Source organism: Mercenaria mercenaria, chromosome 1 (genome assembly GCF_021730395.1).
Source record: "Mercenaria mercenaria strain notata chromosome 1, MADL_Memer_1, whole genome shotgun sequence".
Classification (NCBI taxonomy): domain Eukaryota; kingdom Metazoa; phylum Mollusca; class Bivalvia; order Venerida; family Veneridae; genus Mercenaria; species Mercenaria mercenaria.
Genome location: NC_069361.1, coordinates 36747985 through 36774356, shown reverse-complemented (window position 1 = coordinate 36774356; position 26372 = coordinate 36747985). Strand labels below are relative to the sequence as shown.

At 35.7% G+C, this 26372-nt stretch overlaps 1 protein-coding gene across 1 annotated transcript in view; it reads left to right on the top strand.

The window, feature by feature from the left end:
* LOC123541672 (galaxin-like) overlaps positions 1–15792 on the top strand; it is a 32852-nt gene extending 17060 nt beyond the window's left edge. The window contains exons 3-8 of the mRNA XM_045327201.2: positions 4854–5051; positions 8419–8664; positions 9905–10081; positions 13195–13368; positions 13779–13990; positions 14544–15792. Of these exons, the coding sequence (XP_045183136.2) occupies positions 4854–5051; positions 8419–8664; positions 9905–10081; positions 13195–13368; positions 13779–13990; positions 14544–14648 (1112 nt within the window). The 3' untranslated portion in view covers positions 14649–15792. The remainder of the gene's footprint in view (positions 1–4853; positions 5052–8418; positions 8665–9904; positions 10082–13194; positions 13369–13778; positions 13991–14543) is intronic.
* The last annotated feature ends 10580 nt before the right edge of the window (positions 15793–26372 follow it).

Genomic DNA, 26372 nt, shown 5'->3' with positions numbered 1-26372 from the left:
TTATGTCAATTACCTCCCTTTGTTTCAAACTAAAAGAAGTATATCTCCGTAACTAATGAAGATACTGATCTGAAATTTCATTTATGCCATCAAATTGATTTGGACAATCAATGAAGATACATATTTACTGAATTTATGACAAATTACCTCCCTTTATTTTTATGTAAATGAATATACCTAGCAGCTTCTGAGATTGGTTTGAAACGTTATTTATGTCTTCCATGGTAAGAAATAGTCATGTCAGATAACTCTTGATTGAACGTTTATTGATATGAATACTTTTCTAATATATTGTTGTAAAGGCTTATACTCTGTATCATCTATATGCATATACCAATGCATGATTATCTCCCCTGATTTTAATAAAACTGGATTTATCTCAGTAAATATTTATAGGACTTATTTGAAATTTCATTATGGTCATACGTTGGACTGAGACAATCAGGGTAGATAACTACGGACTGATTTTATGTCAAATTACCTCCCTTTGTTTCAAATTAAAATAGGTGTATCTCAGTAACCAATGAAGATACTGATTTGAAATGTGATTTATGCTATCAGATGGACCCGGATACCCAGGGTAGATAACATTTGACTGAATTTATGACAAATTACCTCCATTTATTTTATGTAAATGGATATACTTCAGCAACATCTAATGAGATTGGTTTTAAATGTTGTTAGAAGAGAATATTTTTGTCCCGATTATATTTAGTGTGTATGCCTATGTGATCTTTGTCAAAACTTGATCAGCAATTGTGCTCAGGTGAGCAATATAGGGCCGTCATGACCCTCATGTTCAAGTGGTTCTTATGAAATTTGGTCAGAATGATTACCTTGATAAAATCTAGGCCAAGTTCGAAAATTGGTGATCTTGGGTCCAAAACTAGGTCACTAAGTCAAATCAAAGAAAACCTTGTGTATGCGATAGAGGCTGTATTTTTCAATTGATTTTCATGAATTTTGGTCAGAATGATTGCCTTAATGAAATCTAGGTAAAGTTTGAATGAGTCATCTGGGATCAAAAACTAGGTCACTAGGTCAAATCAAACAAAAACCTTGTGTATGCAAAAGGGGCTGCATTTTACAACGGATCTTCATGAAATTAGATGAGAATGTTTGTCTGGATAAAATCTAGGTTGAGTTGAATATGGGTCATCTAGGGTCAAAAACTAAGTCACCCGGTCAAATTAAAGAAAAACATTGTTTAAGCAATAGGGACTGGATATTCATTGAATTCAGTCAGAATTATTGCCTTGATGAAATCTAGGTCAAGTTTGAATGTGGGTCATCTGTGGTCAAAAACTAGAATATGGGTCAGTAAAGTTTGAATATGGGTCATCTGTGCTCAAAAACTAGGTCACTAGGTCAAATTAAAGAAAAACATTGTGTACGCAATAGGGGCTGCTTTTTGCACCAGATATTCGTAAAATTTAGTCAGAATGATTGCCTTGATAAAATCGAGGTCAAGTTCAAATATGGGTAATCTGTGGTCAAAGACTAGATCACTAGGTCAAATCAAAGAAAAATCTTGTGTATGCGATAGAGACTGTATTTTTTCAGTTGATCTTCATGAAATTTGGTCAGAATGATAGCCTTGATGAAATCAAGGTCAATTTTGATTATGGGTCATTTGGGGTAGCTAGGACAAACCAAAGAAAAACCTTGTGTATGCAATATGGACTGCATTTTGCACCGGATCTTCATGAAATTAAGTCAGAATTGTTGCCTTGATGAAATCGAGGTCATGTTTGAATATGGGTAATCTTGGGTAAAAAACTAGGTCACTAGGTCAAATCAATTAAAAACTTTGCGTATGCAACAGGGACTGCATTTTACACCTGATCATCATGAAATTTGATCAGAATGTTTGTTTAGATGAAATCTAGGTCAAGATCTAATATGGGTCATCTGGGGTCAAAAACTAGGTGACCTGGTCAAATCAAAGAAAAACCTTTTGTATGCAATAGGGACTGCATTTTATACTGGATATTCATAAACTTTAGTCAATATAGCTGCTTTGATGAAATCTACGTCAGGTGTGGCCAAAAAAATTCATTTTCATGAAATCACTAGGTCAAACGTGTCTAGCTAAAAAGCATATGTTTGAGCTAAAATAAGAATTGGCCTCTTTTAGTAGCATTTCGAGCTAGAAACAGAATAATCTTTTAATAGATTTTTCTCATGTACAGCTTGATAGATCTTCATCAGATTTGGTCTGTAGTATCATTGTAATGATCCAGCAAGGTCCGTTTTAGAGGACATCAGAGTTAAAATCAGAAAAAAAATTTAAACGACTTCTTGTCATGAAGGTTGTTCTAATGGTTATGCATTTTGGGGATATCAAAGCAAAATGTAGAAAAAAAGCCTTTGAATAAATTTTTTATGTAGTATTCTACTTTAAGGCCTTTCATCAAACATGGTAAGAAGAAAGGTCAGGTGGTCGCAGTCCTTTCCAGGTTATAAACTAAGGCCTATTTGTGCCCCATGTTTGATAAACGGTCAGATTACAAAAACAAAATATTTTACCAAGGCTCCAGTATGAGATTACATTGAATTACATTTATATAATTGCTAAAGGACATCGGACATTATGCTAGGGATTTTGCCCTAAGTTCAATGCTATTTCTTGACTTCAGTAGCTGATAGTTTTATATAACAGCTTCAAATACAGATAAATAAGTTATATTCCTATCAAACTGTCACAAAAAATAGTTTTATTTTATATTCGTTTTCTTGAAATTCGAACAGTTTGTAACTAAGGGTCATATTTTTGAAAAATTTAAAATATGTATTTTTAGTTAAAATAAGCATTGGTATTTAAGGCATGTCTACTATGAAAAATTTTAACACAATAAATAAACTGATACCATGCAGATTATCAGTTTTATTGACATTTTTCAAAATAAATGAAACGGAAAAAATAAAAGTGGAACAAAACATTTGGTCCCTAACTGTACTTCAGTTATTTCCACCCGAGTGCCCATGATAACACTGATGCATTGATCATATCCTATTAATTGTTTTCTATACATCTATTGCTATACTATATTTATACACATGTACAATATTGACCGGGCATTATGTGGAGGATTATTATTGAATACATGCAGTGGTGTAGCTGGCCATACATTGGCGTAGTTGGCCTTTTTCAGTTGAAATGGAGGGGTGCAGGAGACTGCCTATTCCACTGCGGGTTCAGGGATGCCTTTCTTTTAGCATTTTATATCAATGGAACTTCACTAGCTAGTATCAACATTTATATAGATATTCTTGGGGTGTCTGTGTTAGTTCTTTAAGGTCCTTACTAGTACTTCGGTTGGCTTCGAAATAAGTTTCAGACGTGTGAGCCACTTGGGGTGTCAGTGTTAGTTATGGGCGAGTCAGTATTAGTTCTATGGGTGTCAGTGTAAGTTCTGGAAGCAATTAGGTTAGTTAATGAGATGGTGTCTGGTGTAGTTTTTGTTAGGGTATAGGATGCTGGATCGAATAAAAGCAAATGTTGCTCTTAAAATGCATTCTAGGTTCGCTTCAACTGTGTCCTACAAAAGGTAAAAAAATTGCACCTAAGTGGCACTATTCCCATAGAAGTTCGTTTGTATTTCTTTGTCATGTTTACGTTGACACACATAGTTATGTAATATGTCGAAGCCACTTGCTTGGTTCTTGACTTATGACAGATGCAGTTGTCTTAATCCTGATAACACTCAATCGACGGACTTAGACTGTCAAGAGGTAACAGATCTAATCGAAAAATTCATAAGATATACTTATAAGGATCTGTCTGCTTTCTAGCTTCACTTTCTATGTCCCCTATTTATTTAGTTTAGTGTTTTCTGTGCTTGAAATATTTACAAAAATGAATAAAGCTGTATAAATGTAAGGTTTAGGAAACACATGCAATAAGTGTCAAATATTTATGTAAAAATTTATTTGCTGACACCCTGTACGTAGTTTTTTTTTCAATTTTAAACACTTTCCCACCCGTGACCAAGTGCCATTTTTGCAGCATACGTATATAATAATTATTTACAAAGGCATGTGAACTATTTTGTTGCGTCACTGGTGGGAAAGATGTTTAAAACGTAAAAATGATTTATGTTCATATTTTAATAGAAAAGAGCATGAGAAATGTCTACAAAGTCTTCTTTTTTGTTCATAAACTTGTAAAATGAAGTCGCATTTATCAAGAAATGGTCTTCAACTATCATAACTATGCAATTTCAGAAGTCTATCCCTATGTCACGTTTTCCTTAATCGGATAGGCAATCTGAATCGGAAAATGTCCGAGGTCCTTTTGTGGATAATGAAAAAAGGAACTGCAGTAATCAGATAGGTTTCTAACATCTATTCTTCTTATACCCTCAAACATATAGCGATTGAACTGATTGAAACTCACCTTCAACAATACTTGTGGCAAGGCATATAAACTGACCTATGTATAAATAATCTTGACCTGCATAATTATGACTTTCACCTTCAGACTTAAAACCCCAAAAATCAACATCCTCGGCCACACACCAGGAGGCATAATTTTGCATTTTGAACTTTAATAAAAAAACATGTTTGGTCCTACAGCCCACATAAATGACCAAATTTAGTTCATACTTATGCACACTAAACAAGCCTTGTGGCAAGACTTGAAAAAGAGATGATATAAACTGAACTATATATAAATGATATTTACCTTTATATGATCTTCATTTTTAAATTTAAAACCTTGAGAAACAACATCCTTGGTCATACACCAGGAGACATGATTTTGCATTTTGAAAATGCAGCTCCTTGTTTGTGTGAAAAAACTTATTTTTGATCATACTGCTTTAGAAGACCATTTATACATATCATTTCAGGAAACGGCAGTGTAGTAAAATTACAACTATATGCTCAACAGAAACAGATTTGTTGTGATGGGGAACTACATGACTTACCAAAACACTACAGACGTCATAGTCGAGATCCTAAATGTTGTGGGGTAGATGTTATTTTTAATCCAGAATCCAGCTTCTGTTGCAATAACCAAATTTATCAAAGGTCGGAGCAATTTGCTTGTAAGTAGATAAGGCTTGTACATAAACTTTCTCATCAGTTTGTCAATATATTGTTTATATATTGGCAAAACACTGCCGGACAAAATTCTTCTGAAGCAAATTTCCAGTTCAATTGGTACCTCATGTTGTAGAATGTCATCATTTTCAAAAGTGCTCTAATTTAAAATCAAAGCATTGAGATGTCTGGTGGTTACCGGTTTTGGTAAATTTATTTTCTGTTTAAATGCCAGTCTGTAACAAATACAAATATGCCTCATATCTAAGAGGAACTCTGCCGGACCTAGCTTGTGATGTAACTATGGGCTGGAGTACCTTTTCATTGATAGATTTTATATACATGTATAATCTAAATGGTCAGTGTGTATGGATACAGGTTGAATCAGAACTGCTTGATCATTGATAATTCATCAGCATTGTTCCAGATGGGACTATTTTGTGTAGTATATGAACATCCTTTTAATGTGATTTGGAATAAAATAAAGATGCTGTATGATTATCAGAAATACACTTGTAACTTTGGTAGAGGGAGTGTGGGTGGGGAGTGGGTGCGGAGTTAACTTGAAACCAATCAATGTTACAACTGGTTGGACAATTGCTTTCATATAATATTAACTTTTCATTAGGCATTCCTTTCACTTTTAGGTGGCCTTTAACTCTTTCATCGATATTCAAAGGTTTTTATCCTTTTTTATTATATTAAAAATAAATTATATAAACTTGTACATTTTTGGAAAAGTCTTTGCAAACAGTTTTTTATTGACAAGACTAATACCGTAGCTAGGCATATAAATATAAATTTTTCTGCTTTTTAGCTCACCTGTCACATAGTGACAAGGTGAGCTTTTGTGATCACCCTTCGTCCGTCATCCGTCCGTCCGTCAACAATTTCTTGTGTGCACGATAGTGGTTTCATTTATGATTTTATTTTAACCAAACTTGCATACAAGTTGTATCACCATAAGATCACGGTTCCTTTCTTGAACTAGCCAGATCCCGTTATGGTTTCCAGAGTTATGGCCCCTGAAAGGGCCAAAATTAGCTATTTTGACCTTGTCTGCACAATAGCAGCTTTATTTATGATTTGATTTTTACCAAACTGGCACAAAACTTGTATCACCATAAGATCTCGGTTCTTTTCTTGAACTGGCCAGATTCCATTACGGGTTCCAGAGTTATGGCCCCTGAAAGGGTCAGAATTAGCTATTTTGACCTTGTCTGCACAATAGCAGCTTCATTTATGATTTTATTTTAACCAAACTTGCACACAACTTGTATCACCATAAGATCTCGGTTCTTTTCTTGAACTGGCGAGATTCCATTATGGGTTCCAGGGTGATGGCCCCTGAAAGGGCCAGAATTACCTATTTTGACCTTGTCTGCACAATAGCAGCTTCATTTATGATTTAAATTTAATCAAATTGCACAAAACTTGTGTCACCATAAGATCTTGGTTCCTTTCTTGAACAGGCCAGATCCCTTAATTGGTTCCAGAGTTATGGCCCCTGAAAGGGCCAAAATTAGCTATTGTGACCTTGTCTGCACAATAGCAGCTTCATTTATGATTTGATTTTAACCAGACTTGCACACAACTTGTAAGACCACAAGATCTTGCTTCCTTTCTTCAACTGGCCAGATTCCGTCATGGGTTCCAGAGTTATGGCCCCTTAAAGGTCCAAAATTGGCTATTTTGGCTTTTGCAGCCATATAGAGACTTCATTTATGGTTTTATTTGATACAAACTTCCAAAATATCTTCAATAACAATAAATCTTGGATTCCATGACAAATCAGATGCAATCATAGGTTCCAGAGTTATTTTATATCTGATTACCTCCCCTGATTGGAATCAAAATGGATTTATATCAGTAAGTACTTACAGGACTTATTTGAAATTTCATTATTGTTATTAGTTGGACTGAGACAATCAGGGTAGATAACTATGGACTGATTTTATGTCAAATTACCTCCCTTTATTTCAAATTAAAATTGTTATATCTCCATAACTACTGAAGATACTGATCTGAAATTTCATTTATGTCAACAGATTTATTTGGCAGATCCTTCTTTTGTCCACTTACAATATTTTTTTTTAATTACTTCCCTATTATGTTACTATAAATAGCTTATTTTAGTAACTTTTTTATTACTGGCCATAGGGAAAACACAAGACCAGTTTTCTGTGGTACAACATGGATGGTACCTCCAATATTTAGGTGTATTTTAACATATCTATACCTTGTAAGATTTTTTTTTCTTTTTGGTTAAATTTCTTCCCTGTTGTTCCTGTCCTTTGGACTTAGGTATTTTTTCTGAGGACCTTCTTGTCCTCAAGTGCAATGATATCAGGTGAGCGATATAGTTCCATCATGGTCCTCTTGTTATGTAAATCTAGTTAAAATTTCCCTGTTAAAGATTTTTGAAAGAATGATTTGTTCGTTTGCTTGCAAGCTAATTTATACTGTAAAAGCACATATTTTTGCTGAGTAAAAGTTTTTCGAATTTGAAATTTTTAGTATGTTGGCAGTGTTTAATATTCACGAGTTTGTAAAAATGGTATCCTATAATTTGAATTATACTAATGGTGAATATTTACATGAGGATTAATTTTTGCAATATGAAAGGTCTCGTAAATATAGCGAAATTTAAACCCGCATGAAAATTTCTACTTTAACAGTAATCATTACTGCAAGCATATGGATAAAAAAAATATAAAAATGTTTGAAAATTAGCATATTGCTAGGGGAAGATAATCACTGGTGGTTGCTAGGGGAGGTAATCACTGATGCAAGTTTTGCTTTCCAGAATGCACAAAAGTCTTTATATGGGGAAAAATAAAGTTATAAGATCACATTCCTTATTGAAATTACAAAGCAGCAGCTGTGAAAACAATTGCAGAGGTAACATCTGATATTCATTCTGTATATAAAGGCTTAGTGATTAAAGCATTGGCCATAGGGAAGGGAAGACCAAAAGTTCTCATAAATCTTTAGAAGATTTTGGATGTAGTCAATTACTGATAGTCAGTTCCTACTGGAAGTGGTAGTCAGTTACTGGTAGTGGTAGTCAGTTACTTGTTGTCCGTTACTGGTAGTCAGTTACTGGTAGAGTCCACAATTGCCTGTCTGTCTCACACTGGGCATTGAAGGGGTAAATTTGCATAAGGCAAAGGTTTCTTCTAAATTTGAAGTAGCTGGAAAGGGATATCGCTGTAATAAACAAACTCTTAACGTTTTCTTTACCTTACTGACATTCAACTTTTTACGTTGTTATATTAAGAGTTGCAGAATATTTCAAAATTATGCAAATTGAAACTGGTTTGACTCAACTTTAATTTCCTTTTTCTAGCTAATTATAACTTTTATCTCTAGATTGTGATGACAGGTATGGCTTGGAAGTTGCTGTTGGACGTGACCAGGTAGCCTGTAAACTCTGGACACCAAACGGAACTTTACACAGAGTATATCAATGGCAGCCAGGATATGAATGTTGTGGTCTTAATCTATCTAACACAAACAGTCACTTTTGCTTAAGAGGTAAAATCTGGCCAAATGGAGCAGTTGTTTCTAAATGTGGGATGGAGATATATGATGAGAATAAATATATCTGTTGTGAAGGTGAGAATAAAGAGGATCGAGACATTTCACTTTTTACACTATGTATATTGCAGAAACATTAAATCTTTTTGTCAGAAGCTGAGGGCATGGCGACCAATACTAAAAGTGAAAAAAATCTTGAAATGTCATCTTTTCATACACTGCTGATCTGTTTTGAAATAATTTCCTTTGGCGACCCTTTACCAATTGTATTAAATTATTCAAGTTTGTCAAAAAGAATCATGACACCCAGGGGCATGATCACTTTTCCGGAAAATATATTAGTGAGAGCTCTGAAACGTTTTCATGTCAGAAACTGCTGTCTTGTGTTAGAATAATTACACACAAATGATCGGTAACTTTCTACAAGGTTTTTCAAGTTAGTCCCATTCCCATTCATACAGAAATCTCTGTCAGAGGGGTTTGTCTTTTTGCCCTACGTACAGTTGAACCTATCTCAGTGACCTCCTGCATTAAGCAACAACTTGTCCTATGCAGCCAGTCAGCTGTCTTCCAAATTTCCCTATATGTATGTACAATTGAACTTGTCTTAGCAACCACCAGTATTACACAGGCACTTGTCATAAGCAGCCAGTCAGTTAACCAAAATTTAATTTTCATTCCAACATTTTTACGGTACAAAGAGCATCATTTCTACCTTGTTATCTTGAATCCTTCAAATTATATCCGAGATACAGCTCTAGACCAACGGGCCCCATGTGGTTCTGGGACGATCTGTGTATGAAAAGAATTGGAACCACTGCCTTACCCTTGCATGATCGTAAGAGACGACTAATAGGGTCTTAACACTTGGTTTTGCTGTACCACTGTGATTCCAGCAGGTATGCAAATTTTGATTCCATTCCTCATGTTTTTATTTCAATGTAAATGAGATATGAAACCAAAATTTGTAGTCCTGTTCGGCGCCATATAACCTATACTGTGTTTGTGCGCCGTAAAACCCAAATAAATAAATAAACTAGCCCAACGGAAAAATGGAATGCAACTAAATACATAAGTCCAAAGGCCATCCATCTTATCTCTGTTAGACAATCTATCAGAAACTTGCTAGGCCACATTTCCAAATTGCAGTGAACATTTCTACCATATTTTATTGAAATCCTTTTCACCATGTCTTAAAACAGAGGAACGGACAAACAATGCCAGAATTATATACCTATACACCAGACACAATATTTCCACAAGCAGCACACTCGGTACAGTGAAATAAACTATTATCTGTATATTAAAAATTTCACAGATACTTCCAAGCTGATACCAAAACCTGGTCCAGATAAATTCAAAGCAAAATATTGGGGTATCGAAACAGACTTAGCATGTTTGAACGGCAAGGTTGTAAACAGGGACCTAGAACAGATTGTTGAGAATAACAATAAGAAACATGTGATACCAAACAACTTTCTACCTTGTGGTGATGGTAAGTTATGTCTACACTTCTCAGTACTTTTAAGTTTTTTTTAACAAATAGTTCCAATTGTCTACACTTAGGTGTCCCCATAGCAGATTCACCAAATGTTTATTAGCATCCTTGGATATTCCTTTCTCAAAATGCTGTAAATAGTTCTGCTTATAAGCTTATTTGGGACACCAGAGCTGAAAATTAAATATTTTTGGAAAGACCTGTCACAGATTAGATCAAATTAGTACCGTTTGATAGTACTTTGGAGCTTAAAGTGGTACAAATAGAAATTCTTAAGAACCTCTTCTTATGGACCACTTCATGAGTCTGAAGAAAAACAAGATAAAAAGGTGTAGGTCAGGTGAGCCTTTGGGGGCCATCATTGCCCTCTTGTTATATTGGTATCACAAATTTTTTTTTAAAGCATTTTACTCACTCTTGAGTAAAAATAAAGTTATCTCAGAATTTTACTGTAGATATAGCCTTTGAAGAAGTTGTAGTGTTTAAAGAAATGAGTTAAGTTCCCCCTACCCAACAAACCATACTGTATTATACAGTTATTGACTTATGTTGATGTCAATATGTGTTTTTACGGACCTGTAAAAATGATATTGACCAAAACAGATGTCTATAAAAAAAAATTCTACCTTATTTGTTATATTATATGCCCTTCTCAAATGCACTCGTTTGACTGGCCTATATTTCATACATATATGAAAAAGTGATACCAGAAGAGTCATTATCACTTTTTTGGATCAATATCGCTATTTGTGGACCAGCGCGTGCATCCATTTCGACCAATCAAATGAGCACTTTTGAGAGAAGTATATATACGAAAGACCCATGGTGACATTTCAGCTTCATTATTTCACGCTTTCTGCTTCATGATTTCACGGTTTCCACTTCACGAATTCATGAATTCACGATTTCTGCTTCCTGATTTCACGATTTCCACTTCATGAATTCATGATTTCTGCTTCCTGATTTCACGATTTCCACTTCATGAATTCACGATTTCATGATAAAACTTCACGAATTCACGATTTCACAATTTCCACTTCATGATTTCACGAATTCACGATTTCACCATTAAACTTCACGATTTCACAAATTCACGATTTCACCATTAAATTTCACGATTTCACGAATTCACGATTTCCACTTCACAAATTCACAAATTTCTCGATTTCACGATTTCATAATTATAGTACAATTTCAACTTTTCGCGATTTTATTAGTCACATGACTAATGTATGACGTAGAAAACCGCGGGTGTTATTCGCTACATGTAAGATGGCATGTTATATTTGTACAACCAGGTTTAGGTACAGACAAGTCAAACTGGCTGAAATGCCCTCAACGATAAAATAGACTGCAAAAATACTCTTAAATGTTTAATTGCTAAAATGTGAAAGTACTTCATCCTTTTTTTACGTTTTAGTTAAAGTCCCCATCTGTTGTCTAGGAAATAAAACACACTTATTGCAGAGTAAGTAATGTCCCCCTGTAAAGATTCATGCTAAACTGATTGATTGAGAGTAACGGAACGGAGGCCAATTGAAAAAGTAAAATAATCGGAGTTTAAGGTGAAACGTGTTACTACGTGATTCATGAAGTGGAAAAATAATCAAATTTATTCAATCAAGTGCAACATCTGTTAAATAACAGAAAAATGTGATTCATGACGGAAAACGGACCAAAAAATCGAAAAGCGACAGTACAATCAGTAAATCGTCAACATAAATCGGGTGCTATAAACTACTTATATTTTTTTGGAATTGTCTAAGAAACGTGAAAGCTACTGGGCAAATGTGATTCATGAAGTTAAATCTTTGAAATCAAACAGATTGTACAGCAAATGAATCGAAGTCACACAGACGTTTTGCAGTATAATAAATACTCTCTGTACCCAACCATTTATTAGTTAACACTCATGGATTGAGGTCCAATGTTGGGCCTTAAAATGCAAAAGAAATTCATTAAAGAGTAACATGGAATGTAAACATATTCATTTGAACGTGGTAAATAATGAAATTTGGTTTAAGCATTAAAATTCAAAATCGTTGAATCGGAAATTGAATTTTTATTTTCTGGGAAATCGGTTGAAGTGAACGTGATCCATGGGAAAATCGTAATTTCATTGAAGTGGAAATCTGAGAAAGTCGAGAAATGCGGTAAAAAGTGATATATGATCATACAAATCTGAAAAAAGAAATCTAAAATTCACGTGAAACGAGATTTTTTTTCTAGTATTCAGGGAATAATGATCTGAAACAAAGCAAAATTATCATGAGTGGAACGTGAATCTAAAGTGAAAATTTTTGTGAACTTATGTAGTGGAATCTAAATCAGACAAATTATGAAGTTGAATGCACCTATTTCTTTCGTATTACTTTTTCAAACCTTAATTTATATAATTTATGTATGCATTAGGTCAATGGCCTATTAACGGAAGTTTCACTTAAATCTTAAGTTCAGAATGGGGTATATAGGGAAACAGCTTACATGCAGAGAAAAGTTGGAATTACATTTGGGTCTGCTAGAGTCAAGGCCACGAACACTAAAATTGAAAAATAGACTTTTCTCTCGCAATAATAATAATTGTTAGTTTGGATCAACTTATTGCTGCAAAACGTGGTGTACTACAAACTTATAGGGCAACAAGCTTGAGATTATATTTGGAAATGTTTTGAATCAAGGTTAGCGTTATTAAAATCAGAAAATAGGTTTTTACACAAGCACTGTAGTTAAGAATGAGATACCATAGTATAACTTGATAAAAAGAGAGCTTACAAAATAGAACAGTGTTAAGGGTGCATATATTGGGCTGCTTGGATTAAGGTTTAGGTTAAGTCATTATAAACAGAAAAAAATCAATTTTGGGCTAGGAATTACCTTTCTTGAAAAGCAAGCTTTTATGGAAACCTAGCTTTGGAATGTATTTGTAGAAAGAAATTTGTTTTACCTGAAAGATCACGCATAACTACCAGGTTAACATTTGGTGCTTGCCTGTTGAAAGAATTTCACCCTAAGACTAAAACCAATGAATAATCTCTCTCCCGATATATAATAAATTTTACAATGGTTTCTAACCGCTTAAGAGTGAAATTTATGACATTTATACTTTTTAGATTACTTTGACCCGTACAACAAGAGAACGCAGGTAGACTGTTGTAATGGTGTTGTCAACCACGCAAGACCGGGAATGAATATCACATGCTGTGGCACTGAGTTCATTGATACAGACTTGTACCGGTGTTGCAACAATGTAAAGATTGGTGCATCAAAGTTGTGTTGTGGAAATCGTAAGTTTATACTTGATGGAGAAAAAGAGTTGTTAAAATATCAACTTTTGGAATATAATGGCTTTTTGGAAAATAGATCAATTGTCACACTTATTTGTATCAAAATATCCCACAACATTAAATTTTACAAATTGTAGTCTTCAGAAGTATGTAAATACTGAAACAAAAAGAGAAAATTACAGTATATTGAGATATTTTTGTACTTTGCTTTCTAACAGACAATTAGATTTATTCTACTGAGTGTATGGTAATAATAATAATAATAATAATAATAAAACACATTTACCTTAAACTTTTTTAAACGCAAATTAATGCAGTATTTTAAATAAAAAAGAGGTAGTAAACATAACAATAATGATCATGTATCTATGGAAATCTGAAAACATTGTAAACTGTAATATATTTTTCAGGAATCTATGAAGGAACTAGTGGCCTTGTTTGTTGTGGGACCAAGTTGATAAACAGCTCTTACCTCTGCTGTGAACCAAAATCAAGCATAAGAATCCCAGTCAAAAAGAAGCCGGGACACAACAGGTGTTGTGGGAAGCAGACTTTTTATTATGACCCGAATGGAAAAGATGAATGCTGTGGAGGAAAGATTATTAAATTGGAACACAATCAGGTTTCCTAAATCTTTTCATTTAATACAATGTATATGCTTTACTTTATGTATGCATACAGAAGGATTCTAAAAGTTACTTTGTTCCAACTCCGGCTTCCTAATAAATTTTGACAGTTCTGTATATAGATACCTATAAGCAACTAACACTTCAAGCCTTCTTGCTAAAAAACTGACCTATGTTAATCTATTGATGCCCCAATATGGACAAGCTCTTCATTAATGAGATTTGAAACCAGTCCTGTTTGGCGCCATATAACCTATACTGTGTTGGTGTGCCATAAAACCCAAATAAATAAATAAATCATTTACATATCACTACTTACATATATGAAATGTACACAGTTTGTCAACACAGCACTTTTACCACAGTAACTATTTTGATGGGGGAGAGAGGGTGGGGGGTGGGGTGGCACAATTTTTTAAAATATGAAATGATGTTTAGGTGATATGTCTAGTCAAATAACTTGAATCACATACAGTTTTACGAATTACTCTAAATCCAAATTAATGATTACTTATGTAAAGTGTTCTGTATATTTATTTTATTTTTCAGGTCTGTGAAAATGATATTGTTACATTTAGTCCTGAAGACTCAGAAGAGGTGACAAAGCAGATAAATAAAAGCCTTGAGAAATCTGGTGGTTGCGGGTTTGAGTAGATTTATTTTCTGTTTAAATGCCAGTCTATAAATATACATGAATGAGAAACAAATACAACTGTGCCTCGTATCTAAGATGAACTCTGCCTGAACTAGCTTGTGATGTAACCATGGGCTGGAAAAGCTTATCATTGATATCTTATATAATCTAAATGGTCAGTTTGAATGGATACAGGTTGAATCAGAACTGCTTGATCATTGATAATTCATATGCATTGTTCATGAATGGGACTATTTTGTGTAGCACATGAACACCCTTTGAATGTAATTTGGAATAAAATAAAGATGCTATGTGATTGTAAGAAATACACTTGTAACTTTGGTAGCGGGGTAAACCCGCAACCAAAAACTTGCCATCAGTTAAGCTACCAAGTCAAAATTTGCCAAAAAGAATCAAGAACAGTGCTTGCCCTTCCTGTATCACATATTTGGAACCACCAAAGCAGTGTGTTAAAAAGTTTGGTACGTTTTTTTGTTTTTTTGTTGTTGTTTTTTTTTTTATAATAATGATAACTTTAAAGCAAATGTTTCTGTACAACAAAAGGTTTTTCCAGTTACTGTAAAATCATTTAATTTCGTGGGCATGAAATTTTGTGGTTTTGGTCAAAACTACTATTGCGTGGGGATATTAATTTGTGGATTTTAACATTTAAACATAAAATGAATGGGCATTTTACTTGTTCGTTGGGATTAAATTTCGAGGATTGATCTAACCACAGAATCCACGAAAAGTAGTCAACACGAATATTAATGATTTCACAGTAATTATTTAATTGAGGTCATTGTAAGTAAATGATAAAACGTTCAAGTGAGCTCCCCCAAACAAAGACAGTACTTGTGTTTTACAAGAAGGGATACTCTTGATTGGTGGAGTGAGGTTTTAACACACGACACTGATGTCGGAAACACTAAATGCTTAAAATCCATTGGTTTAAGGTTCAGACTGTGGTCTGTGAACTGCTCATTAATTACAAATTTCACTAGGCCCAGAATATATAAGTTCTTGCAAATCATTTGATACAATAGGCCCCAAATACAATAATTCCTGGTAAACCATTTTATACCTCAGGCCCAAAATACAACAGACTCTGGTAATCCATTCCATAGACCTACATGCCGTGAATATAACATTAAGTCCTGTGTTTTATTTTTGTATCTTTAGTAAGTAGGACCTCAGTCTGATCTTAAAACAATGGATTCATGAGCATTTTATGTTTCAAAGTCTTTACATGTGTACATTGACAATATTTACATATTTATAAGTTTTTTACTGTAAACTATCGGGGAAGAGAAGCTTTAATATTGTCAGTTTATGTACAGGAATTGTTTAGTTGCAAACTATGAGATGAAACAATTTTTAACAGGAAATTCATAGAATTTGTTGAATTAGATCCATTGAATTAATACTGCAGTATCAGTGTATGATGTTATTATGTGTCAATTATAAAACAAAATTTGTGCTTTAAATCATTGACAAATAAGGTTGAATTCCTTGTGAGCATGCCAAAAGATATGAGGATATTTCCGTGTCATATGAGTGCTCAATGCAACTAGCTCTATGTGACATTTTCCAAAAAATGTTTTTATTGCAAATCTTAAAGCATTTGGCATAGCATGACTGAAAAAATATCTTCCTAAGAGGATGATCATTTCACCACCAAAAAAGGTATGTGTCTAAAAGTCTATCTCAATGCATCTGTTAATTTGTTTTAAGTCGAAACTATCATTATGAAACAGATGCAATATAATATTTCCATTAAAGTTATTAAATTTTTCAATGTAAAGTATGTCCATTGGAAATAAACTCTATTGTTTAGTAAAACTTTTGTTTCCATTGTTGAAATTCATATTGTCACTAGGATAGAAGGAACAGTACACATTTAAACCTCATGATTTTCATAATGAAAACTTTCTCGTGAAAGGTTGGTAAAAAATAGAATCAATACTAGTCTTATTTGTAACTGAAAATCCTGTTTATAAAAAATGCAGCCATAACATACAATTTACTTGGTAAGAAGGGTAGACATATTATATTTGTAGAATTTAAAGAGGTGCAGTTATTTATCCATTTAAGTACATTTTTACTTTTGAATATCTGGTAGAGAATAATTTAAGAACAAAAAAGACCGATTAATAGAGTAATTTCATTTGAAATGTATATTTTATTATTTATAAATTTGTATTACTCCCCTTAATATGAAAGTTAGAAAAGTGGGTATTTTTTAATTCATACAATGTTAGTTTAATTTGCATTTGTAGACATCACCTATGAAATCTGAACCAAAATCAGTTTATAACGCTGTGGTGTAGCTTGCTGAAATTATTTTATTCCAATCTAGCTTGGTTGCTAGGCCAGGGAGGAATAAAAATTTTTAAATTGCGTTTCTAATGAATTCCATCTAATATACTAATTTTTAATGCAAATATTTTACAAATATATCAATATTCTAATATTAATACATTTTCCTTAGGCAAAGTATGTTTTCAAATTTATTACTTTATGATAAAATAACTCTATTTGTTGGGCAACCAGATAGGAAAAATAAATTTAAAAATACCTCCATGAAAAACAATTTTGATTAAAGTGTTGAGTGAAACATAAATGAGTTGTAAATGATCAATGCATAAAGTTCAATATAATCCGTGAATGGCCAAAATCTGATATCCACTTTAAAGACAGCAAATCTGATGTCAATGTATAGAATGTATAGTACACAGAATATAATTATATATAAAATACATGTAGTTCCACACTAAAAATCAATGTAATAAATTCTAAAATGTATAAAACCTATTTACTTTTTTGTTGAAAATCATACTTATTTTAGGCTTAATTAAAAACATTAATTATGTAAACTATTTAGAAAAACTGTTTTCAAAGCGAAACTAGTCTATTTGCAATTGCACACATGCACATATTAATATAACATCATCAGTGATGTAATGTTGTTCTCCTAATAAGCCATTTTATGACAGAGCAGTTTCAGGTTATATATAATCTGAAAAAAGTATATATTTGTAGTTTTTATAAATCTTTTTCTGACTGTCGTTCAACCACTTCAGTGCCAAGGGTCAATTTTGGGCCGATGTTACACTTTGTATTTCGGAATTACATCTGGAGTCATGACCGGTCTAAGCCATTTTGCCAGTCCGCTGGAATATCTGATATATTTAATTTCTTAAGTAAAATGATAGATTTAGTTTTTATAGAATCCTAGTCCTAAACAATTATGTCCAACATGGGTGTACCATAAGAATAGATGGATACATTGTAATTTTTAGGCTGAAACCGCAAAGCGGTTGAGACCTATAATTACCGTATTCTGGAGCTTGCAAAAATATTATACTGACAGTTTTCACTGAAAGGCAGGTTAATCCGCCGTAAGGTTTTTACCCGTTTTTGAGGCTAATCGACAGATATTTTTATTGATATAAACTGTTCTCTGAACATTGTTCTACAGTCCGTTGATATTTTCATACATATGTAAATACAATAAAGTTAAAGAATGCGCCATTTCGCATGAAAAATATGTTTTTAGGTCTGTTAACACACCGATCATGGCTAATTTGAAAAGTGAAGGTGTTTTCCTTTAAAACAATTCAGAAAACCCCGAATATGACCGAAGCGCATGAAAATATGTCGATAAAATAGTTCGAAACGTATTATAAAGATTTCTCTAATTTAGCCTTAATATAACATATTGCACTCATCAGTAATAAAACAGCATCTGAATCATTTTTGTACATGTATATACCTGCGATTCTTCCTACCTCCCGACTCCTAGGTCATACCAAATTGATTAATAGTTCTTCGGAAAATTTTCAAAAAAAAATGGGAGCGAGCGAGCGAGCGAAAAAAATTTTTTTTTTTTTTTCTCAATTTTGATTTTTTCAGAGGCGGGTAGCTTTTACATGGAGCGAGCGGGTATTTTTTTTTTTGCGGTTATGATTATACTTGAAGTTAACATTTCTTTAAGAATAACACAGAACTTAAACATTTACAGTGTGACTAAGACAGTAGATAGCTTTTCTGTATGTTTTAAGACTGCATGAATGGTTTTGCAAATAAATTCTTGCTAAAACTCACTGAATCCCTTTGTTTTTATTTTGTATTTATAATTACTGAGGGACGAGTGTCTTATTTTTAATTTTAATTTTTCTACATTAATCTGAAGGCGTGCCCATTTAACGGCAGTGGGTGAGGAATATTTAAGACAAAACGGGCACCCAAGTGGAATAACATATCTTCTGAAACCCAGTTAGATGGCTTCGACACATGAGCAACTTTGTGCCCCTAGTGAAACTCCAAACGGTAGAGGTGAGGGGAAAGTAATAAATCACATGACCAATGAGACCAAACGGAGTCGGGCACACAAATGCTTCGACATTGCTCGAATCCATTGGAATAATTTCTTAACAGATAAGGTTACAATGTAGCTTAAGTTTTTGTGGTAGAGGTTCATTTCAGTCAAAAATGATAACAGACGGACAAAAAATGAACAAACTTTTTTTTCAAGAAAGCACTGGCTTTGGCTCTAGATCTAAAATATTTAACTAAACAACTGATAACAAATGGTTTGAAAACTTTATCTGAACAATATTTCTATGTTTAATCCAAATATTTTCAATTTGAATCCCCGTGGCCGTGCACGTCTTACAAGTCGGGCTTTGTTCTTTTCACTGTATAATTTGAACAATCGTAGAACGTGCCTACTTCATCACCTACCGGCACATCGAAGGCCATGTGTGGCACTAGCACAGACACTCCAGATTTAAAACAAATGATGAACAACACCATAATTCCTGACTTTTTGAGTTTGTGTCATCAGCTACGTGTATATTACCAAAGAAGTATTATAGCTCTTTGATATTACGAACGCATGGATTCCGATCAATATCACTTGACGCATTAAGAAATAATTCCCAGCTGAAATGAATTTTGATTATTCAAAGAAAAATTTTGCTCGGTAATAAAATCACATATATAATTGTTGGAGAAACCAACCCATTACTATTTTTGAACAGGAGTGTTATTTCCCCTTACGGAGTTCTTTAAAACTTTAACAAAACAAATGAAGTTAAGAAGTGGCATAACTCTGTCAAAATTCAAATCAAGAGTTATGAGGATTATTTCTTTTGGTGTAGACTTATAATTATACATTACTGTGTGGCCAAAAATGTTGGTTTTTGCCTCTAAGTTATGTGACCGCGTGCTTAATTTATGTCGATAAAAAACCTCCAGTTTTGAGACCCCAACTCCAGCTGAAAAATGGCAAACCTCCAGTTTTGGGATTCTGAACTTATCACATGTATGTATTGAGGACAAATAAAAAAGGAAACATAAAACTGACCAGGGCTGTGGAGAAGGAAGAGAAAATATTATCATCCATAGGGAAAATATCAGGTTTGTCTTCTTTGTGACGAATATCTCAGGATTGTCATCTGTGGGAAATGTATCGGTGTAGCCTGTTCCCATTTATATGACACCAGTATAGGAAATGAGGTCATGAATGTGCACTTTATATTACCACTGCTGGCACTGAGGTTATGATTGCATCTTATAACGCACAAGTGCAGGCACTGAGGATATGACTGCATCTTATAACACACCAGTGCTGGCACTGAGGTTGTGACTGCATCTTATAACACACCAGTGCTGGCACTGAGGTTATGACTGCATCTTATAACGCACCAGTGCTGGCACTGAGGATATGACTGCATCTTATAACACACCAGTGCTGACACTGAGGTTATGACTGCACTTTAAACACGCCAGTGCTGACACTGAGGATACGACTGCATCTTATAACACACCAGTGCTGACACTGAGGTTATGACTGCATCTTATAACACACCAGTGCTGGCATTGAGGTTATGACTGCACTTATAACACGCCAGTGCTGGCACTGAGGATATGACTGCATCTTATAACACACCAGTGCTGGCACTGAGGTTATGACTGCATCTTATAACACACCAGTGCTGGCACTGAGGATATGACTGCATCTTATAACACACCAGTGCTGACACTGAGGTTATGACTGCACTTAAAACAACACGCCAGTGCTGACACTGAGGTTATGACTGCACTTAAAACACGCCAGTGCTGACACTGAGGATACGACTGCATCTTATAACACACCAGTGCTGACACTGAGGTTATGATTGCATCTTATAACACACCAGCGCTGGCACTGAGGTTATGACTGCACTTATAACACGCCAGTGCTGGCACTGAGGATATGACTTATAACACACCAGTGTATGTAATAATTGAGGACAAATAAAAAAGGAAACATAAAACTGACCAGGGCTGTGGAGAAGGAAGAGAAAATATTATCATCCATAGGGAAAATATCAGGTTTGTCTTCTTTGTGACGAATATCTCTGGCACTGAGGTTATGACTGCACTTATAACACGCCAGTGCTGGCATTGAGGATATGACTTATAACACACCAGTGTATGTAATAATTGAGGATAAATAAAAAAGGAAACATAAAACTGACCAGGGCTGTGGAGAAGGAAGAGAAAATATTATCATCCATAGGGAAAATATCAGGTTTGTCTTCTTTGTGACGAATATCTCAGGATTGTCATCTGTGGGAAATGTATCGGGGTAGCCTGTTCCCATTTATATGACACCAGTATAGGAAATGAGGTCATGAATGTGCACTTTATATTACCAGTACTGGCACTGAGGTTATGATTGCATCTTATAACGCACAAGTGCAGGCACTGAGGATATGACTGCATCTTGTAACACACCAGTGCTGGCACTGAGGTTGTGACTGCATCTTATAACACACCAGTGCTGGCACTGAGGTTATGACTGCATCTTATAACGCACCAGTGCTGGCACTGAGGATATGACTGCATCTTATAACACACCAGTGATGACACTGAGGCTATGACTGCACTTAAAACACGCCAGTGCTGACACTGAGGATACGACTGCATCTTATAACACACCAGTGCTGACACTGAGGTTATGACTGCATCTAATAACACACCAGTGCTGGCATTGAGGTTATGACTGCACTTATAACACGCCAGTGCTGGCACTGAGGATATGACTGCATCTTATAACACACCAGTGCTGGCACTGAGGTTATGACTGCATCTTATAACACACCAGTGCTGGCACTGAGGTTATGACTGCATCTTATCACACCAGTGCTGGCACTGAGGATATGACTGCATCTTATAACACACCAGTGCTGACACTGAGGTTATGACTGCACTTAAAACACGCCAGTGCTGACACTGAGGATACGACTGCATCTTATAACACACCAGTGCTGACACTGAGGTTATGACTGCATCTTATAACACACCAGCGCTGGCACTGAGGTTATGACTGCACTTATAACACGCCAGTGCTGGCACTGAGGATATGACTGCATCTTATAACACACCAGTGCTGGCACTGAGGTTATGACTGCATCTTATAACATACGAGTGCTAACACTGAGGTTATGACTGCACTTATAACACTCCAGTGCTGACACTGAGGTTATGACTGCATCTTATAACACACCAGTGCTGGCACTGAGGATATGACTGCATCTTATAACATACGAGTGCTAACACTGAGGTTATGACTGCACTTATAACACGCCAGTGCTGATACTGAGGATATGACTGCATCTTATAACATACGAGTGCTAACACTGAGGTTATGACTGCACTTATAACACACCAGTGCTGACACTGAGGATATTACTGCATCTTATAACACACCAGTGCTGACACTGAGGATATGACTGCATCTTATAACACACCAGTGCTGACACTGAGGTTATGACTGCACTTATAACATGCCAGTGCTGACACTGAAGTTATGACTGCATCTTATAACACACCAGTGCTGACACTGAGGTTGTGACTGCACTTATAACACGCCAGTGCTGACACTGAGGTTATGACTGCATCTTATAACACACCAGTCCTGGCACTGAGGATATGACTGCATTCTATAACACACCAGTGCTGGCATTGAGGTTATGACTGCACTTATAACACGCCAGTGCTGACACTGAGGCTATGACTGCATCTTATAACACACCAGTGCTGACACTGAGGTTATGACTGCATCTTATAACACACCAGTGCTGACACTGAGGTTATGACTGCACTTTTAACACGCCAGTGCTGACACTGAGGTTATGACTGCATCTTATAACACGCCAGTGCTGGCACTGAGGATATGACTGCATCTTATAACACACCAGTGCAGGCACTGAGGATATGACCTCATTTTATAACACACCAGTGCTGACAATGAGGTTATGACTGCACTTATAACACACCAGTGCTGATACTGAGGATATGACTGCATCTTATAACGCACCAGTGCTGGCACTGAGGATATGACTGCATCTTATAACGCACCAGTGCTGGCACTGAGGATATGACTGCATCTTATAACGCACCAGTGTTGGCACTGAGGTTGTGACTGCATCTTATAACGCACCAGTGCTGGCACTGAGGTTGTGACTGCATCTTATAACGCACCAGTGCTGGCACTGAGGATGTGACTGCATCTTATAACGCACCAGTGCTGGCACTGAGGATGTGACTGCATCTTATAACGCACCAGTGCTGACACTGAGAATGTGACTGCATCTTATAACACACCAGTGCTGACACTGAGGATGTGACTGCATCTTATAACGCACCAGTGCTGGCACTGAGGATGTGACTGCATCTTATAACGCACCAGTGTTTGCACTGAGGTTGTGACTGCATCTTATAACGGCACTGAGGTTATGACTGCATCTTATAACGCACGAGTGCAGGCACTGAGGATATGACTGCATCTTATAACGCACGAGTGCAGGCACTGAGGTTATGACTGCATCTTATAACACACCAGTGCTGGCACTGAGGTTATGACTGCATCTTATAACGCAAGAGTGCTGACACTGAGGATATGACTGCATCTTATAACGCACCAGTGCTGACACTGTGGTTATGACTGCATCTTATAACACACCAGTGCTGACACTGAGGTTATGACTGCATCTTATAACGCAAGAGTGCTGACACTGAGGATATGACTGCATCTTATAACGCACCATTGCTGACACTGAGGATATGACTGCATCTTATAACGCACCAGTGCTGACACTGAGGTTATAATTGCATCTTATAACGCGCCAGTGCTGACACTGAGGTTATGACTGGATCTTATAACGCGCCAGTGCTGGCACTGAGGTTGTGACTGCATCTTATAACGCGCCAGTGCTGACACTGAGGTTGTGACTGCATCTTATAACACGCCAGTGCTGACACTGAGGTTGTGACTGCATCTTATAACACGCCAGTGCTGACACTGAGGTTGTGACTGCATCTTATAACACGCCAGTGCTGACACTGAGGTTGTGACTGCATCTTATAACACACCACTGCTGACACTGAGGTTATGACTGCATCTTATAACACACCAGTGCTGACACTGAGGTTATGACTGCATCTTATAACACACCAGTGCTGACACTGAGGATATGGCTGCATCTTATAACACACCAGTGCTGACACTGAGGTTATGACTGCCTCTTATAACAAACCAGTGCTGACACTGAGGTTATGACTGCCTCTTATAACGCACCAGTGCTGGCACTGAGGTTGTGACTGTGTAACTTATATAACACCAATAAGTACTAGCACTGAGTTCATGACTGTACATCCCCATATATGACACCAGTGCTGGCACTGAGGTTGTGACTTTGCACCTCCATATATGAAACCACTACTGGCACTGAGGTTGTGACTGTGCACCTCCATATATGACATCAATACTGACACTGAGTTTGTGACTGTGCACCCCCATATATGACACCAGTGCTTGCACCGAGGTTGTGACTGTGCACCCAGATATATGACACCAGAACTAATACTGCGGTTGTGCTTGTTCACCTCCATATATGACACCAGTATTTGCACTGAGGTTGTGACTGTGCTCCCTGATATATGACACCAGTACTGGCACTGAGATTGTGACTGTGCACCCCAATATATGACACCAATACTGGCTCTGAGGTTGTGACTGTGCACCCTATATGTGACACTAGTGCTGGTTCTAAGGTTGTGACTGTGCACCCCGATATATGACACCAATACTGGCTCTGAGGTTGTGACTGTGCACCCTTTATGTGCCACTAGTGCTGGCACTAAGGATGTGACTGTGCACCACGATATATGACACCAATACTGGCACAGAGGTTGTGACTGTGCACCCCCATATATGACGTGCTGGCACTGAGGTTGTGGCTGCACATTATATGACACTGGACCAACCGTTTCAACAGTGTAATTCAAGCTCTCTTTTCAAGCTAGCTAAAATTAATCTTAATGAATTAAACTAGTTTGTCTACCCCAACAGTTGTATATTATGAAATTTCTGACAGCATGCTTGTTTGAATACTATATTTGTGGAAAGGTAAACAGGTTACCTCTCTCTATATATAGTACATTATAACAGTTTATTGTAGGTCTTACCATACTGGCATCAGGTGTTTCTGATAAAGAGAAACTGGAATAAACAGAACTATGACAAGGGAAGCAGACTGCTTCTACAGACTACATAAAATTTACTGGTTCTTTGCTTTGTCCGAAAGAAGTGTTAAAAGGAAAAAGGTACTGAATAGTTACATGTAGTCGCAAATACTGGACTGCTTATTGCAATGTTTTGCTTAAACTGTTACTGTAGAGACTATTTTTTTAGGCTAAAAGTGAGCAATATTTAAAATTGGAACCTATGACTATCAAGTGAAATGTGTATGTCTATTTATGTTAATGTATGTTTGTTCTGGGTTTAACACTTCAACAGCATTTCAGTTATGTAACAGCAGACAGTTAATCTGACCAGTGTTTCTGGATTCCTTACCAATATAGACCTGGTCTCATCAAGTAACTGCCAACTGACCCAGCGCTCTGCAGATCTGCACGCTCTCTATTGAGCTAAGCCGGTGGGCTATTTATGTAAAGAAGAGCATGTTCATGAAATGTTATGCTCACTAAATAATAATAAATATAAAAAATAAATACGGTTCACAAGTAAAGTGAAAATAAAAAAAAACAACATTTTTACTTTAACCTTGACCCTGCAAATTTCTAAAATGGACTGGTCCATCATTCAATTTTGGCAGTACCACTTATTATTCAAAGGAGTGTTCACTAAAAATTTATTGACTGATCAGCAAACACTAAAGACCAAAATTAGCCTGTACATCTGTGCAGGCTGATCTTGTTCTGCACCGGTCGCAAAGGTAGAATCTGTGACCTGCCACCAGCAGGATAAAGGTTAAACACATTACAATATGTTTACTATTTAACATGTGATAATTTGATTTTTAATTCTAATATGAACAGTAGTAAAACACTACAATATTGACATCATGTCAAAATATTATTTCACACAATACAAAAGCTGATTTCACAAGATGCACTTTTCTATTTCAGCATTTGCAAAGTAGCCATACAGTTGTTACACTTCTTAATTCATTTTATGAACACCAGACTGGTATATCAGAAAGTATCTTACAATTTTAGTGCAGAAATATTTGTTTCTGTAAAAGTGGTTGAATGCCTGTTTCAGCAATACATATTGTACATGTTTTAGTATGGATAAAAGAAATTATCTTTGACTGACAAGTCAGAATTACCAATTACTATGCCCCAACGATAACTTGATATTTACAAACATGACTATAAATAGATTA